This window comes from Hyperoodon ampullatus (assembly GCF_949752795.1).
Source record: "Hyperoodon ampullatus genome assembly, chromosome: 18".
Classification (NCBI taxonomy): Eukaryota; Metazoa; Chordata; class Mammalia; order Artiodactyla; family Ziphiidae; genus Hyperoodon; species Hyperoodon ampullatus.
The window spans coordinates 2065389-2083711 of NC_136931.1; the positions used below are offsets into that span (position 1 = coordinate 2065389).

The window sequence follows — 18323 nt, forward strand, 5'->3', positions numbered from 1 at the left end:
GCTGATCTTGAGGTCCCGGGGCAGCTCCTCCAGGAGTTTAAGAGACGGACGACACTGGAGACAGATGCTGGCCACGGTGAATGGGCACCATCACCACCACGCCCGAGGCAGAGTGAAGGAGAATAGGCACCAGACACCGTGCGCTCAGCCCGGGGTGTGGAGACAGGAGAGAGGGGCCCGTGGCAAGCCAGCTGTGGGATGCAGCTTCCCAAGGGTGCCTGGTCTCTGGGTGGAGCAGGAGACCCGCTAAGGGCAGGGGTCCTACAGAGCTGACTCTCAGATGGGGCTCAGTCCCACGGCCGAGCACCTGCTCGCTTGGCCCGTGATGGTGAGGCGGGATGCAAGGCCACGGCTGTTGCATGTCCTGACCATGCCTGTGAAGGCACAGTGGAAACAGGGAGTGTCCTGGGGCAGCCGCGGCACAGGACACAGACCAGGGGCTTAAAACAACAGCAATTACCCTCTCACAGTCTTGGGGCTGGCAGTCAGTCCAAAGTCAGGGCCGAGCTCCCTCTGAAACCTGGAGGGAGGAGTCTCCTCGCCTCTTCCAGCTCCAGTGGTTCCCGGGCTCATGGCTCGTGGTTCCTGTCCTCACGTGGCCCCCGTGTTTCTTACAAGGACGCTCTCGGGGAGTTAGGGCCCACCCTAGTCCGCGGTCTCAACCTTGAGATCCTTGTGTTGATTACATCTGCAAAGATCCTTTTCCAGAGCAGGTCACCTTCTGAGGTTCCAGGGGGACATGAACTTTGGGGGTACCCTGTTCAGTGCGCTCCACCACATACACGACCGTTATGTGGAACCCCAGAGGGTTCAGGAGGGACCAGGTGGAAGGTTCCTGCACAGTGGACACCTGCCCACCCTGGTTTGGGGAATGACTTTCTCACAGTCAGCATCACCGTCCTGGGAGGAGTGCCCGTGGGCAGTGGCAGGAGGGAAAGCACTGGGCAGGGCGCGGCCTGGGCACCCTGAGGCTCTGGGATTTTTCCAGCTTGCCCCCAGCTGCCATCTCCAGACTGGCCATTGACAGACTGCGGGTTCCCGGGCCTGGGCCCAGGCCGAGCCCTGGTGAGCGTGACGTAAGCCCGGCAGGATCTTGGGGGGACGCAGACACCATGAGGAGCCCTTGTCCTCTGAGTCAGAGGGGCTGGCACGTCCCCCGGGGCTCCTGGTCCCGTCCCCACGCACACAGCTCCTGAGAGTGGGGTGCCCTGTGCCCCCGGGTCGAGGGTTGCCATGGCTCTGTCTGCGTGACGCAGGGGTCTGGGCTGCTTTCCCTGAAATCGGCTTCCTGGGGCCTTGTGAACACTCCCACCCCAGTCACCCTGGTTCCCGAGGCTGCCAGAGAGCCCAGGATGTGGCTCTGCACTGGCTTTCACCTTCCTGTGGCTCTCTGAGGTGGGCAGACCCTATGAAGCGGCCGGTGAGCCCAGGGGCGGGACCCCTCCCAGGTGGCACCGCCTTCTGGGTGAGCAGCAAGTTAGAGGCGGCTTTGAGGCCTGCCGAGAAGCCCCAGAGACGGGGTGGCCCAGGGGACCCCGTTAAACTGGGTCCTGGGGTTCCCACACCCCCGGCCCCTGCGGGAGGGCCTGCGCTCCCCCATCTGTCCATCGTGATGACTTGCCTGCCTGCCTGCCTGCCTTCTGTGGTCCTGGGGGCCCCATGAGGACAGAGCCAGGGTGGGGAGCTCGGCGGTCATGGGCGGGGGTGGGGTGTTAACGAGGTCATCCATCCCGTGTCTGGCCGGCGCCTGGAGCTCTGTGTTTTTAACAAGGATGGCATCCCGGTTTGGGGTCCGTGGCGGGGACGGCCGAGCACATGAGCCAGGCACCTGCCAGCACCGTCTATAGCGGGATCCCGCCCGGCACCGTCTGCTGTGTTGGCCGTCTCTTGTGTTGCTGGGTATTCACATCACCCAGACTCCACCCACTGGATGACGCCCCCAGCCGTGACAATCCCAAGTGTCTCCCATCACCGCATGTCCCCTGGTTGCTGGGGCCGGTGGGTGGCTGAGACCACCATGCGGGGTCTGGGATCTGCCCTGATCTACCCTCCCAGGGAGGTTTTCTTGTGTGTCCCCTGCGATGGCCGCCAGGCACCGAGCAGCTGCGGACACACATCATTCCATGGGGGTGTGGCTGCCTCCCTTGCTTCTTTTGCTGCTCTGGAGGCTGCCAGGCAGGTGCTGCGCACGACCCCCCCAGCTCTCCAGACCTCTGCAAGCCCACCTGCCGTGAGGGCTCCAGCCCCAACAGGATGCCCGGACGGCGCGGGCAGGCGGAGCCCCTGTCCCCGGGCGGGCTCCCCCAAGCCGTGCCTGTCCTGGGGGTCCCGGGGCTAAGTGCCGCACAGAGCCAGCAGGTCCGGTGCCCATTCCGAGGCGCCTGTGGAGAGGAGGGCAGAGCTCGGCCAGCGTTTGGTCAGGTGCCCAGCCAGGCTGCGTGTCTGATCCAGGTGGCCCTCCAGCTCAGACGGAGGCTGGACAGACCCGAGTTCTGCTGAGGGGGCCCACGTGTGCACCCAATCCGGGCGCTGGCTTTCGGCAGGAGGGAGGTGACGGAGGGGGCAGCACAGAGGGACTTGCAGTGGCAGATCGGAGCCCAAAGCAGCCAACTTCCTGGCGGAGCTCCCCTCAACCCCCCCACACCGTGCCAGGAGAGAAGCAGGGGGTGTGCTGGCCTCTGCACCTGGATGCCCACTTTCCTCCAGGGGATTCGGGCGCTTTGTAGACAGGGAAAGAGGCCCCGGATAACCAAGAGAGCCCCCAGCAGGACAGCCCGGCCACACCTGTCTACCGAGGCCCCCAGTGTAGCCCGTGAGAGTCTTCAGTCTGCGTTTGGGCCAGAGCAGCTAGTATTTTCTTGGGGTTTCAGAGGCTGCAAAGTCACTCTGTAAATCCAGGAAATAACCGTTCTGCAGCAGGAATTCCATTCACTGTCTCAGGGCGATGACGCATTTACGTCAGGACTCGGAGCTGTTAGCACAGAGCCCCTTGATGAAAGCATAGAGGCTTCCCAGGCCTCAGGGCTGAAAACGGTGGTTCTGTAACCCCAGCCTGTATTTCAAGCCTTGAATTTTATTCTCAGCAAGAGCACAGGTTGTCCTTCTGCATAGCCGCGTCTCCAGCCCACACGTGCATGTGCGTGTATCCATGGTGCGTGCATGTGCGTGTATCCATGGTGCATGCACGTGCACACACGTGTGTACAGTGTCACTAATTCAGGATCGTGCTTGAGGTGGGAGTCAGGTTTTTTTATAGATTTATTTATTCATTTATTTATTTATCTTTGGCTGCATTGAGTCTTAGTTGCTGCACGCGGGCTTTCTTTTAGGTGCGGCGAGCGGGGGCTACTCTTTGTTGAGGTGCACAGGCTTCTCATTGTGGTGGCTTCTCTTGTTGCAGAGCATGGGCTCTAGGCCCATGCAGGCTTCAGTAGTTGTGGCTCCTGGGCTCTAGAGCTCAGGCTCAGTAGTTGTGGTGCACGGGCTTAGTTGCTCCGCGGCATGTGGGATCTTCCTGAGCCAGGGCTCAAACCCGTGTCCCCTGCATTGGCAGGCGGATTCTTAGCTACTGCGCTACCAGGGAAGTCCTGGGAGCCAGTTTTAATGGCTGCACCAAGATCTATCTTCCAGCGTATGCGAAAAACAGTTCCCCTTGAAGCACAAGCAGGAGATCAAAGTATGTCCTGATGGGGAAATGGTAGAGACTGAGAGAAAATCACAAGTGCCTTACTTGTAAGGAGCCCTTGCTGTGAAAGGCCTTTAATGTTCCAGAAGTAGTTGCAAGACCCTGACTGGCAGCAGCAACACCCTGTAGGGCTGCGGGGTCTTCTGGAGACCTGGGGTAGCAGGAGCAGCTGCAGCGTCTGGGAGTGGCTGGCTGCTCAGGATGCCAGACCCAGGTCCGTGGGCAGGTGGCCTGAGCCTCAGCTTCCCTGACTTGTGGGGCAGATGCCCCTCCCCCTCCTCACAGATGTAAAGGAAGGCACATTCCAGAACATTCCGTGGGGAGCAGCCAGGCTCTGGGTGCTGTGCTGAGGTGCCCTGTCCTGAGCCGGTTCTCTGCACTGCCCCCGCCCACCAGCCTGCTGACCACCCTGTGACCAGGCGGTCTCAGGACCCGGGCCTCCAACACAGATCCACGTGTGGGTGGCGGGCTTGGTGAGGTGCCAGCCTCCCTGGAGCCTTTTCTCATCACGAGACCGTGGCCTCATCTGGGGAGTGGAAGGGACCTCCTGTGTCCTAAGTCCTTCTCCCAGCTCAGGCCTGAGCACGCCTGCAGGGCAGAGTCCAGGCATCCAGAGCATCTGGACCCAGAAAGGAACTTGGGGTCCCTCGCCTCCCCCCACGGTGTTTGCCAGAGGAAATCAGTGCTGCCTTGAAGTGCAGGCATTGACTGGGTAGAGTGATGGGGTTTTACGGGAGCCTCCCTGCCACGGGTCCGCTTTTCCACCTCCTCATGCCATCACCCTGTTGTGTTCCTGGGGTGACCAAGGCCATCACCCTTGTGGAAGGCATGGCGTCCTCCATCCCCCCATCCCCCCATCCCCCGAGGGCCCTGCAGATCCTCCAGCCACGGGCGGCAGTGACCCATGTAGCAGCCCCAGGGTCACATCTCAGCCTGGTCCCTCGGGTCCTGGACCACGTGCTTCTCAGCAGGACGGGGCATAGACCCTCATATCCAGAGCCATGGGGCCTGTGTCACGGCCGCACTCAGAGCCGGGGAGCCAGGAACTAAAACCCTGTGGAGTCTGGCCGAGCCCCGGCCCGTGTCTGTCGGCACCTGGCTGTCAGGCTGGTCCCTCCTTATGGAGCGAATCTTTCTGGGCCTGGGTGTTATGGGGCCATTTCACAGATGGTGTAACAGCCTCAGAAAGGGCCAGACACTGTCCTAGTAGCCAGGGACCCTTCTAAGGCCCCCACGTTTCACGTCTACCATACTGGGTTGAGTGGTGGCCCCCAAAACATGTCCAACGGAATCGGTGGATGTGGCCTTATTCAGGAAAAGGGCCTCTCTATAGGTGTAATTAAGGAAAGGATGGAGCTGAGATCATCCTGGGCCCTAAGTCCAATGACAGGTGTCCTTTTGGGACACAAGAGGAGCCACAGCAGAGGTGCCAGTGAAGGCAGGGGCAGAGGTTGGAGTGATACAGCCACAAGCCCAGGACCCCTGGGGCCATTCAGGGTGGAAATGGTCAGCAGAGAAGCCGACCCCCTTGTGTCCAAGAGCCCAGTACGTCCATCTGGGTTAGGGAACAGAGCTGAGCCCACCGTCCCTCACCAGCTGTGCCCCTCGGGTGCAGCCGCGTCCCGGGGCGGGTCCAGGTTGTCTTCGGGAGCTCGTGTGCCCAGACGAGAAGCCTGGCTTACACTTAGCAGCTCTGGGCTCCCAGCACTAAGGGGGGGAGTGGAGACGCAGCCCAGGTGCCCTGACTTGGCCGCATCTTGGGGTCTGCAGGGAGCGTCCTCTGAGGCGCCCAGCACCCTGCAGCCCAGGCAAGGCAGACCCACCCCGGTGCCCGCCCGTCCCAGGCATCCTGTCCCTCAGGCACAGATGGGCGCTGGGTGTCTGCCCGGCCGGGGGTCTGCAGAGCTGCCCTCCCCCTCTTGAATGGGCGTGGCCAGGGGCCACAGACCTAGTAGAACCCCGCTCACCCTGCCTGCCTGCCCCGTCCCCTGGGAGCCTGGGGGCTCACAGGTGCATTTAATCTGTTGCATTTTTGTCTATTACTGTATTTTGATCAAGGAACTTGCGGCTTGGCCTCTGTGCCGCGATCTCTAACCCAGAATCCCTATCTGTCTGTTTGGCCCCTGCCAGGTAACACGTCCAATCTGGACCCCAAGTCCTCGTTTGAAGGCACCAAAGTGGACGTGGGGAACATCGTGCTGGCGCTGTATAGTGGCCTCTTTGCCTACGGGGGATGGTAGGTTCTAGAACATCTGGGCCCTGGGGCACACGTGCCGGACCCCAAAGTGTCCAGAAATCCACACCTCTCGGCCATCCACGGGCGATTCTACGGGGCAGGGGCAGGAAACCCCATGCTTCCCGAGGAAGCACAGAGGGGCCTTCATAGCAGTGGTGTTCTCGGCTCGTGTCCTGCCCCCGAGAACGGGGCCCCGAGATAAACCTCTGCTGACACCTCAGGGACGGTGCTGCTTCCCAGGGGGGACGGCGCTGGGGAGGGGCAGGACCATCGCCATCTCAGGAGGCGCCCCCATGCCCCCAGCTGCTCACCAGGAGGGACCTGGGGGTGTGGGCGTCCCCTCTCCACCGGCCCAGGGCAGCCAGGACGGACTCCCCATGGAACCTGCATTCTTTCTTCCCGATGCCTGCGGGAGGAACGTATAATAAACGTCTGCTCTCTAAATTCTAGGAATTACTTGAATTTCGTCACAGAGGAGATGATTAATCCGTACAGGTATGTATGTGAACAGAGACACGTGTTTTTATCATTTTCACATGAGAGAAGGAAGAAGCCTGGTTCTGTCCAAGAGCCCATCCTTGGGCTCAGCCCAGCCCCCGACAAAAGCAGTGCACGGCCTTGCGGGAGGGCCCCTGGGGTTAGGATCATGGGGGCCGTGTGATCTGGAAGAAGGTTCGTCCTCAGAATGGGCAGGAAGCCCCTTTCACAGATGGGGGCGTGGAGGCCGGCAGGGTTGAGTCGCTGGCCCACGTTTGCACAGCTGCCCTGCCCCAAGCGCCACCTTCCAGCCACTTGCTGGTCACGTGCCGCTTCACCTGCAGCGAGGGACAGGCCCGGTCCCATCCTGGGCTTCATTTTGGTGATGTGCCCGCCCGGTCCTTGCAGAAACCTGCCCCTGGCCATCATCATCTCCCTCCCCATCGTCACCCTGGTGTACGTGCTGACGAACCTGGCCTACTTCACCACGCTGTCCCCTGAGCAGATGCTCACGTCGGAGGCTGTGGCCGTGGTAAGATGCCACCTGCCGCTAAGAGCCGGCCGCGGCCCTCTGAGCCCACGATGAGCAGCAGGCCGGGCCCCTCGTCTGCAAACTGCGCTCCTCCTCAGAGGGGCTGAGCTGGTGCTTTACCAAGCCTGCCAGCGGGTGCGGGGCGCTGGCTGTATGTGGGGACCACAGGGGGCTTTAGCAGCGCTGGTGCCCAGACCACCCTGAACAGTTCTAAGTTGGCACGTCTGTGGTGGTCCCAGTGGTGGTCGCTCTTAGAGCCCAGGGGCTGAGTCCATTGCGGACCTCCAGCCCCACCTTCCGAATAAATACTGAGCCCTCGGGAGGGGACTGTGTGGGGGCCAGCCCGGGGGTGGGGGGCGGTGAGGAGCATGCGGGCGGCCAGGCGGGGCAGTGGGGGCGTCACGGGGCAGGGCTCACGCTCGGCGTCCGTCTAGGACTTCGGGAACTACCACCTGGGCGTCATGTCCTGGATCATCCCCGTCTTCGTGGGTCTGTCCTGCTTTGGCTCCGTCAACGGGTCCCTCTTCACGTCTTCCAGGTGAGCCCGGCCAGGGCCGCCGCCCTCGGTCACTCAGGCTCTGGCGGCGGAGCGGTGGAGCGGGCGGAGCAGCGCGTGGCGAGCCACTACATGTGGCTTTCTCACGTGCGCTCGGAGGGCTCTATTTTTTGTTACTTTGAGTAATAACATAGCTGTCAAAACATTCAAGTGACACAGAAATAACCCACGTTCCTGCCCAGAGGTGACACAACTGCTGTGTCCGTCCAGGCTCTCTCACGGGTTCATGTGAGCCCTGCGGGGGGCTGGAGGTGACAGGGCCCCTTGCCAGCTGGGTCCGTGAGGGACACCGTGGCCCATGGCAGGGAGCCCAGTCCTCAGCACAGGCCCCCTCCGTTCCCCACCTGCCTGGGTCCCTTGGCCGAGGCCGACCACCGTCCCCTCTGTCCGCAGGCTGTTCTTCGTGGGGGCCAGGGAGGGCCACCTGCCCTCCGTCCTCTCCATGATCCACCCGCAGCTGCTGACGCCCGTGCCCTCGCTCGTGTTCACGGTGAGTGTCCGCCCTCCATGGGGCGGGGGTCCCTGGCAGGGCGAGGTGGAGGGTGGGCGTGTCCCTCAGGGATCCGTGTCCCTGGGGGATTGTTGGGGGCTCTGCAGAGGGAGTCCGGGGAGCGGCCACGCCGTCCCGGCTCCGCCTAGTGTCACCGGACTGCGGGCTGGAGGCCAAGGTGGAGATGCAGACGGGCTATAGCGCAAAGTGTTTCTCCACGTCGTGCTGTTCACCACACGCTGCCCTGAACTCCAAAGGGCGCTGGATAGTGTTTTGTTTCTCGTTCCAAAATTAATACGTGGTGGTTATTAAAAAAAAAAAAGAGAGAGAGAAAGAAGAAGCAAAAACAACCTGGAGGCGTGTGAAGCCAAACCTCCCCCGCAGGGCAGCGCGTGGCCTGTGACCTCTCCTTGAAATCCAGGCGCCTTGGCCGCTTCCCCGTCAGCACTTTCCTTTGCCATGAGGGCCTGCGTGTCCCACAGACCACATCCTCCTTTAAGACGGGAGTGGGCGCGTGCGGTCAGCCCGCCCGCCAGGTGTGTCCCGGCGGCGGCAGCAGCTCACGGCCCATCCCCGTGCTTGCAGTGCATCATGACCCTGCTGTACGCCTTCTCCAAAGACATATTCTCCGTCATCAACTTCTTCAGCTTCTTCAACTGGCTCTGTGTGGCCCTGGCCATCATCGGGATGATCTGGCTCCGCTACCAGAAGCCAGATCTGGAGCGGCCCATCAAGGTGAGGGTCCGGGCGGTCCCCACGTGTGCCCGGGCAGCCAGCGTCCCTCTGTGGGCCTCCGTCCCCTCTGCACACCGGAGCTCAGGGCACCCTTCTCCAAGGGCCCTGGTGAGAAGCCTTGAGTTCTATTGATGACTGTTTGATTCTAGGTGCTGGGGTTCGTCAGAGGACACGATAGACACCCCCTGCCCCCAGCACCTAATCTTCCTAGAGCTTATCTTCTGGCAGAAGGAGAGGAGCAGAAATAAGAAGCTTGCGGCCCCGGGCGGCCGGGGTGGCCACGAGCAGACTGCACGTGGGCGGAGGGGAGGGGCCCCACCTTGTCTGGGGAGGGGCACGTCCCCTGACTTTGCCCCTGAGTGAATGGAGGCTTTTCGGGACCAGGCTGCCCACCGCGCCCCCGGCCTGAGGTCGGCTCTCTGTGTCCTCGTGAACTCAGTACTGGGCACAGCTGCCCGAGGGCGACCTTGTTTCTCCAAAAAGGGGGTCAAACCCCTGCTGGGGAGGCCTGGTGAGCGCGTCAGCTGTGCCCCCGACAGTCATGTCGGAGTGAGAAGGCAGAGCCCGTGGCGTGGCGGCTGCCGCCCGGCAGCTCCTGACCCACATCCAGTCCTGGTGGCGTGTGGCCAGCAGCTGGCACCTGTCCACGGGCTCCTCACCCACCGAGCAGTCCTGCAGTGCCAGCCAGGACCCGCTTTCCTGTCTTGGACAGGTTCCGCCAGGGGACCCGGTGACCTCAGTGCCCTGGACCACCTTGCTCCCTGCTTGTGGGGGCCTGTCCTTGTGGAGCTGGGGGTGGAGCAGGCATGAGGGCCGACCTGATGGGACCCTCGCTCACCCCAGGGTCTCTTGCCAAGGTGTAGACAGAGGGCGGCTTCCGGGTGTGGACAGGCCGCCTGGTGGGAGGCACGGTGGGTGCAGAGACGGGACAAGTGTTCCTGGGGCCCTGGCTGCGCTGTGGGTGCCTCTGTGGCTCCTCTTCCGGGCCCTGTGTGGGCGGGGCTGTCTGCCAAGCAGCCACGCAGCCTGTGGTCCAGTCCATCCGCAAGGACTCTCTGAGGAGGTGGGCGCCCCTTGCCTATTAGCGGGTGGCCACGGCCTTCCCAGAGGCATTGCCCCAACACCGGGAGACCGTGGTGAGGGGCGGGGCGGGGCGTCCCGCCCTGCGATGTGGGAACCAGGGGGGCCCACCTTTGCCAACCTGGGAAGCCTGGTTGGTCCAGCTCACCCGCCAGCACCAGCTGGGCTTTGGGTAATTACCGCCCAGCGCCGGGTGCTGAGGTGGGTAAACGGAGAACAAGGTGGGGTCCCGGTTCTCAAGAGGCCAGCACGACTCGGGAACCTCAGGCCCTAGTAAACCGTAGAGACGCTACACGGCGAGTGTGGCAGCCCGGGAGGTCGGGCCCTTTTGGATCCAGAAGGATCAGCTGGGCACAGGGCTGTCTGGGGGGGTCCATGGGAGGGGCTGGGTGGGCCCAAGGGCGAGGCCGGCTCTGGCGGGGGCACAGGGAGGACGCCGTGCTCCCAGGGGTGGCCAGGACACGACAGGTGTAGGATAGGAGGAGAGGTCCAGCTCCCCGTGTCAGCCGCGTCCCCTCCCCAGGTTCACCTGGCCCTCCCAGTGTTGTTCACCCTGGCCTGCCTGTTCCTGATCGCCGTCTCCTTTTGGAAAACCCCCGTGGAGTGCGGCATCGGCTTCACCATCATCCTCAGCGGCCTGCCTATCTACTTCCTCGGGGTCTGGTGGAAAAACAAGCCCAAGTGGCTTCTCCAGAGCATCTGTGAGTACCTCCCCCCAAACCGGGCCTCCTCCACCCGCCCTGGGGTCTGCCCCGCCCACCTGGCGGTGCTGCCCTGACCTTATCTGCACTGGCCAGGAGTGACACGGCAGACAGTGCCCACAGCCGTGGGTCAGCGGGGGGTCGGGGTCCGGGTCGGGATGTGTGAGGCCCTGGCCGAGCAGACTGAGCTGGGCATGTCTGGTGGTGACCTAGACTACATATTTCAGGGTAAGGCGCTCAGCTGCGCACCAGCTAATCTCAGAACAAGGGATTCCAGAAAACCAGGCTGCGCTTGCCAAGTAACGAAATCCCCGTCTGCCGCCAGCCTAAACCCAGCCGGCTGAGGAGGAGAAAACAGGATCTGCACTGTGGCCACAGGGCTCAGTTACAAGCTTGGTTCAGGACCCTGTGCCGAGACCGCTGTTAGTGTGACAGGCTCCTGCATGGGCTTCAAAATCCCCAGGGTAGCCGTCCCAGAATTCTGATGGGCACCTGCCCGGGGCCCAGGACGCTGTCCGTCATGTCGCTGGAGCTTTGCCTCCAGCCCGGACTGTAGTCCCTGTTAAAGGGCTGTCAGAACACACCAAGGGCCCAGAGCAGGGCCCCTCCATTCTGAAATCTCCCCCGAGTGATGCCCGTGAAGGCTCTCTGGGTGATGGGTTCACCTGGGCGCCGGCACACCCGCCTGTTCCAGCCCCTCTGAGGACCGCGGTGGGCGTGCTGGCTGCCGGTCCTGGAGGTCTGCCAGGCAGTGGCCCACGTGTGGTGTCACAGCCCTCCAGCAGCGGGGCCACCATCTAGTTACGTCTCTTGATGCTCCTGGGATCTGAACCGGGATGAGGGGTGGAGCCAGCACCCGCCTGTTGCCAGGATCCTTGGCCACACCTCCCTGAGTAACGTAACCGTCAGGAGGCCTGCGGGCCCGATGTGCGCAGGCGCGCGCGCGCACACACGCAAATTGGGAGGTTCCACATAAATTGCTGGCTTTCTGGCTTCTCTTAAAACCTCGGGACGCATCACGACGGGGCGGGGTGAGCCCACGTCCCTCGCTGCCCTGACCCCCTAGGCCCGGGACCACAGGATCCCCAAGTAACTCCGCTCTTCTCCTGGCAGTTTCCACGACGGTCCTTTGCCAGAAGCTCATGCATGTGGTTCCCCAGGAGACGTAAGCGACAAGATCTGAGAAGCTGCCGGAAAGAAAACGCAGAGATTGTTTTAAACCACCCACCCCTTAGAAAGCGACTCCGGTCCCATCATCTAGGCAGCTCAGCTGGGGGCCCCCACTGTCCCTCCCCCGGGGTGGCGGCCGGGCCACTGTGAACCCTGGTACGAATTTAGTCCCAGAAGACGGATGTCTGGATACCTCTCGAGCGTGGAGGCGGGAACGTTGGACCGAGGAGGCCGTGGGCTTCCTGCCGAATCAGGCCTTCTCTCTTCTCACCTTTGTGTATTTGTACTTTTTTTAAACTTTATTTTATTTTTTTTGGCCGCACTGTGCGGCATGTAGGATCTTAGTTCCCCGAGCAGGGATCGAACCTGTGCCCCTTCCATTGGGAGCACCAAGTCTTAACCACTGGACCGCCAGGGAAGTCCCTTTATTATTTTTGTTTTAACTTAATCTTAGGTCGCGTCGATGCCACCAAGATGATTATTTTTTAAAGAAATGTGGCGGGGGGGGCGACGTTTTCTCCCCTAATGCCACCCGTAGCACAATGTGCCTCAGAGGGACCAGATCCTGTCGCCAGATTCCGGCACGTCTCCGAGAACGGAGGGGTTCTGAGAACCCCCTGGCAGTGTTCCGGGCTTGGCCTCGCCCTCTGGACGGTGGCCTGGACACACGCGCTTCGGCTTTGCCGTTTCTCTGTTATTGTAGATGTAGTGACTTTCGTGAAACTAACCCACGTGCTCACGTTTCGTTGCCTTAAAGACCTGCGCTAGCTCCCTTTCCAACCCCAAAAAAGAAAGAACATCTCAATGAAAGGCTTGTAGGAGGAAAGGCCTTGGGCTGATCAACAGTGGTGCCCTGGTGCCTGCTGCAGGCAGGGGGATCCGAGCGGAAGTCAGGGGCAGCTGGGAGACCCCGGACCTCCCACCGGGACGTGTAGATCGGGGCCAGTTTGGGGGCTAGACCCTGTCACTCAGGACACCTTTGGGCTCCTGACTGTACAGTCCCTCCCTGGACGGCAGCCTGAGCAAAGGCCAGAAGATTCCAGCAGCTCCTATGGTGGGCACGTGGGCAGTGCTGTTTCAGGTCTGTTCTGCATCGGTTTTGGAGCCATTCAAAGCTTCACACTTGAAATCTGGAAGCAGACGCCGTGACCCCTCATGGGCTTCTCCTCTGTGTTCCCCCAAGGCAGCTCTCCTGGGCCTCGAGGGCTGGACAGCAGCCCTGCCAGCTATCTGGGGCTGGCTCTCAGCTCCTGGCCAAGGCATTGCTGTCCCCTCCCCTGTCACCTGTCCCAGGCTTGGGGAGCTAGAGTCCAGGCCTCGGCACTCTGACTGCACCTGCTCTGGAGGCCACCTGACTCTCAGGGGGTCTGGCTCCCGCTGAAACCAGCATGGTACGCCCACCCTCCCCTCCGGAGAGGCTGTGCTCGCAGGCTTTTGTGTTTGTGGTTCCCATAGCATTTTCCCCAGGGGAGGCAGCCGAGGCCCAGAAGCTCCTCTGGCCTGGCCACCAGCTGGCTTTCCTGTGCTGTCACTGTCCACAGAGTCAGCTTGGGGAGCAGCGTCATCCAAGGTCAGATTGGCTCCCTCCAGGCCCCTCTTAGGCGCTGGCGGCTCTGCCTTGGCCTCTGACCCCTGACCTTCCCACCAGGGGGAGGTTGAGACTAGCCCTTGGGCATTGAGCCTCACTGCTCAGCTGTAGCCATTTCCCAGGGGCCACGTGAGTTCCGAGTGGCCAGTCCATCCACCGCCACCCACCTGGGCTCCGGGGCCCCACGTGGGCCGATGGGCCCAGAGAGACCTGACAAGCAGCTTGTTGCGGGGGGCCAGGCTGGGCATTGAGGCTGAAACAGAGGTGGCCACGTGTCCACCCCTCCCTCTTCGTGCTGGTCAGGAGACCCCTGCCTGCCTGTAGCTCCTGACGTGAGGACCGACGTCCACGGAAGTCTCCTCACCAACTCAGTTGTCCTGGGGCTGTAATCCACGCATCTAGGGGCCCAGCTCAATGTCTGAAGGCAGAATGTCACCCAGGAAGTCAGAGACCTGATTTTAGACTTTCTGTATTGGGGCCTCAGTTTTCTCACCTGTAAATGGGGGCTGCAGCTGCTGTACTACCTGCCTGGTGGGATTGTGCCCCTTCAGGAGGAGACTGTGGCCATCGTAGCCACCGCAGCCCCTCGCACAGGTGGCGGGCAGGGTGCTGCCTGGGGTGCACTGCCCACTGCCTTTCCGCGGTGGTCCAGCAACCTCTGAGCAGATTTTGGCCTCTTCCCTCCAGGGTGTCGGGGTGACATTTAGGACACATCGTGGTCAGACCACTGGCTCTGGATGTGACCTGGCAGAGTGCAGGGAGCCAGGTGTCCCTGTCCAGACTGCAGTGGCCTTCCCACCATGTGCATCTTGGGGAAGTGGGGTGGTGCCACCCCTGCAGGAGTGATGGGGTCCCTTTATGCACTGAAAGGTCAGAGGTAGTTCTGAAGCGTGGCTCTCCCCAGCATGTGGGAAGGCAGGTTGGGGGGCCCAGGCTGTGATTCTTGGGGCTGTGGGGTCCTGTGCAGCCCAGGGCCCCCACCCTGCCCGCCCCTTAGAAGGCAGGCGTGTCTGTGTTCTGGGGCAGAGACTCCACTCCTTCTGACCACACTACTGACAAGTGTCCTGAGCGTTCACCTTTGTGGGTTAATTTTTTCTTTAAGCCAAATTTTGGCGTAACAAGTGTGCAACCGTTCTGCTTTGTTTCATCCTTATGTCTCAGTAGTGTAAGGGATGCTGTTGGCACCGTGTTTATTTATTGTGGGAGTGGCGTACAGCCCTGCTGCTCCGCGGGTCCTAGCTACGCCAGCCGCCCACCACGATGTCGCGCAGTGACGTGTGTGTGACTTCACGCCTCTCTTCTGCCAACCGCTAACCTGTTACACGCTTGGCTAGTTCGGGATGGGGAGTTCTGTGTTTTGTGGGGGGGGGTTTGTTTGTTTTTAAAGAATTATAAGCACTGCTGATGGTTTTCTGTCTTGTATTCAGAGCCAGATTCTGGGTGTAGGGAGGTTCCTGGAGGTGCCTCCCCGGGGTCAGGGTGGGGGTGGGGTTGACCATACACCTCCTTGCCCAGTTCGTTCATTCATTCATTCATTCATTCGCCAACAGCCTCCTTGAGGCCACAGGTGGGTGCTCAGGGCCAGGGAGGAGGCAAGGGGATGAGCGGGGGGAATTTGGATCCACCTCTCAGGAGGGACCGTGAAGTTGGGACCGAGGAGAACAGGCCTGGCCTTGGGGCGACAGCCAGGCCAGGACCAGCGCCAGGGCGGGAGGAGGCACGTGCCATCTTGGGGTCGGAGGGAAGGGACAAGCTTCCACAGCAGCCCTGAGGGTAGTCATCACAGCCTTAGGGTGGAGCAAGGCCCAGAGCCCTGCCCGCCCTCACTCGATGCCGGCAAACTCCATTCCTCGCGGGGCCTTTCATGGCGGGACGCGGGTGTGCCAGGATGGGAAGGGCATCGCGGGGCGGCTGCCGCCTGAACCTCAGCGAGGGCAGGAGGCTCATCCATGGCAGCTGCCGAGCGAGCCCAGGCTGCTGGGACCAGGGGCCTTGAGTGCCACTGGGGAGGTTTCCACTCCAACCCCTGGGCTTGGGGCAAGCGAGTACCAGCCACGGGCCAGGTCCTGGTGCTGCCCCCAGCGGGTTGGGTGCCCAGGGTCTCTGAGCACCATGTAGCTTCACTTTCTGCTGGAGAAAACGTATTACTTCAGGGAGACCAGCTGAACAAAATCCCAGGGGCAGCTCCATACGATGCACAGACCGTGATGCATCGACTAGTGTGTTGAAAGTCCTACTTCCGTCTCCATGAGGGCAGGTGGGACACATGAAAGGGCACTGGCATCCTGGTCGTTCCTTGGCCCTCAACGAGTGTGCCTTTCACGGTCCCTGATGGAAAAGGGTCTGGACACGGAAGGACAGGTCTCAAACCAACCTGAACGAACTGCCCCACACGTGTGGTCTGAGCGGAGCTGGCTGGTCAAGGTCCTCTGGGGCAGGAGGGAGCAAGGAAAGAGAAATGTCTCCACATGGGGGACCGGGGCACATTCGCCCGACAACCTACATCGCTCAACCCTGTGCACGGAGAGAGCAGTTTGTTTGGAGAAGGTGGGGAAGGTGGCGGGATGCTGGCTGGTGGGGGAGGCCTCTTCTCGTAGTCCCTGAATTCTTGGGAAATTGCCTGGGGAAGTGGCCAGTGGGGTCAGGCTGTCGGCAGCGAGGCAGGGACCTCTGACCGCTGAGCCAGCCCTGCCCGTGGGGTTAGCCAGAACCACCGTGGGGGCGTGGGACCTCGGCGGACTGGGGATGGGGGCCAGGCAAGCAGAACTGGATTCCAGGCAGAGTGGGAGGGGGCAGGGGGGACATCCGGGCCCAGTGGGAGAGCTCAGACACCCCACCATGTCACGAGGACCCCGGGGAGGAAGCAGCGCCCCCTGGTGCTCCTGCCTCTGGACAGGACCCTTTTGTGTGTCGTAAACCTGTGACCCTTCCCTGGCCTCCAAGATGGTGAAGGGCGTGGCCCGAGGCCCAGGAAAGCAGCACATCCTCACCCCCAAAGGTGCCCTCTGCACTCGTGGGGCTGCCCCAGGCTAGCAGCATCCCTTGGGGCCTCAGGACCTTTCACCCTCCTGCCAGAAACTGCTCCTCAATTCCTTCATGTGCCCGGCCATGCCACACAGGCCCCGAGCTGCACTCGTTACTTCTTGGGGCCCAGAGTCTGGCAAGACCCAGATCTTTGTCCTCCGGCCGCAGGGTGACTTAATCCTGCAAGTAGGAACTCAACGGTGATTAAACTTAAACGCCTAAATCACACCAACACCCCGGGTGATCAGATCTTCTCAGAACCTGTCTCTACCTGTTTCACCGGAGAACACATCCTCTCTGGGTCAAAGAGGGGCACAGAAGCTTCCAGAAGCCGCTCTCCCTTTTGACCTCTGTGCAGGCTGGTCGAAGGATGGCAAGTGGCCCCCAGACAGGCTCTTACCCTCGCCCCCTCCCCCCACCGAAGGAGGGCTCTGGGGCCCAAAGTCGGCGTGGGTCTGGCCCTGCCCACCTCGTGGTCCCAACCCTTCCAAGCCCGGGCAGGTAGTGGCCATCTGTGCTCTCTGGACCAGCCAGGCCCCTGAACTTGGGAATGGAGCAAGTCCAGGGTAAGGAGCCCTCAGGGCCGACTGGGTCTCCCCGCCCCAGAGACTGAAGGCTGGGCCGCTCTTCGTCTCGACAGGGCTCCACCTCATCACCCCTCCTGCACCGCCAGCGAGGCTGGTTCCTCCGGAGAGCGAACGTTTTCCCATTGCCAAGGGCCGCTCTGTCCCGGGCGGCCACGGGAGCGGGAGGGTGCCGCTGGACGTGACTGCGTTTCCCGCCCGTCCCTCTGGCTACCATGACGTTTTCCAGGCTCTGAAGGTGGTCTCGTGGGACGGCCCTGCCTGGTTCTCAAGGAGCCACGGAGGCGGGGGGGCTGAGTCCCCACTTGTTCCAGTAAAGCTGCTCCTGTTTTATTTCTGGGCTCGGTCCCTTGACTCGGGCTGCGAATCCCCCAGGGAAAGAATGTCACATAGAAGCCAGATCTGGCCTGAGTAAGGAGGGATGTTGGAAAGGTCACTGCAGATGGGCCCTGACCACAGGACGGGCAGTCGTCTCGGGGGAGCTGGGGGAGGGTTAGGGTCTCCTCTGCAGGGAGGGGAAGGGGTTGGAAAGGGCCAGGGCGGGGGTGGGGTGAGGGCGGCCGGGAGGGGCGTGGGGAGAGAAGATCCCCCAGGCGGCCTGTTCCAGGAGGGGCTGTCACCTCTGGCTGAGGGGCTGAGTTCGGGGGTCTGGGCGGAGAGGGAAGGTCACCAGAGTCTGGTTATGAGCATGTGTTCCCTGGGTCGGGGGGAAGAGTGGGTCCTTCGTGGGTCCGAGTCCGGCCTCGTCACAGGGAGCCAGGCAGTGTCCTCTGGCCTTCGGGGCAGGGGCGCTCGGCCTGGGCTCTTCTCCAGGATGGCGGCTTGGTGAAGTTCAGCCCCGTCTACATGAAGTCGGGGGTGTTTTCTCCTGTTGTACCTGGCCTGCCGCCCCCCACCCCACCACCTCCCGCTGCCTGCTGCTGCCTGAACCCTGCACGGGCTGTGGACAGGAGAGCCTGGCCTCGCCCTCCTCTGCTCACCACGAGCCCCCGGGTTATGGGAGCTGCCTGTCCGGTCGGGGAGACAGAACCTCACCCGATAAGCCCGGTGCATGCAGGTTCCCAGGGCCATGGGTGTGCAGGGTCGAAGTCAGACGTGGGCGCCCACCGCAAGGAAGCAGGAAACAGGCGTTGAGGCCGCCTGATCTCAGAAACGTCGGCAGAGCAATAGGAAGCTGCTTAAAGAAACTGGCTCAAGCCCACAATGGAGTCCAAGGCAGCCGTGAAGACCCACAAGGTGACGAGAAGGTCCTGTGGTGCTGGCTGCGCAACGCTGGCGGATGTTCTAGAACCCGCTGGATTGTATGCTTTACTCGGGTGAATTGTTCAGTATGTGAATTATGTCTCCATAAAGCTGTTACCCCAAAAAAAAGGAAGACAAAGACGGAAGACTCGCCTTATAAACAGTGTGTACCACTAAGCAGGGTATGGAATGGTGGACGTGGAACGCTACAATTTTTACAAAA

At 61.7% G+C, this 18323-nt stretch overlaps 1 protein-coding gene across 1 annotated transcript in view; it reads left to right on the forward strand.

Annotated features, from left to right (window-relative positions):
* Positions 1–11932, forward strand: part of SLC7A5 (solute carrier family 7 member 5) — a gene marked incomplete at its 5' end in the record, with an annotated part of 30486 nt that extends 18554 nt beyond the window's left edge. The window contains 8 exons of the mRNA XM_079723776.1: positions 5816–5921; positions 6372–6416; positions 6807–6930; positions 7365–7468; positions 7880–7976; positions 8562–8711; positions 10315–10492; positions 11606–11932. Of these exons, the coding sequence (XP_079579902.1) occupies positions 5816–5921; positions 6372–6416; positions 6807–6930; positions 7365–7468; positions 7880–7976; positions 8562–8711; positions 10315–10492; positions 11606–11661 (860 nt within the window). The 3' untranslated portion in view covers positions 11662–11932. The remainder of the gene's footprint in view (positions 1–5815; positions 5922–6371; positions 6417–6806; positions 6931–7364; positions 7469–7879; positions 7977–8561; positions 8712–10314; positions 10493–11605) is intronic.
* Positions 11933–18323: the final 6391 nt, after the last annotated feature.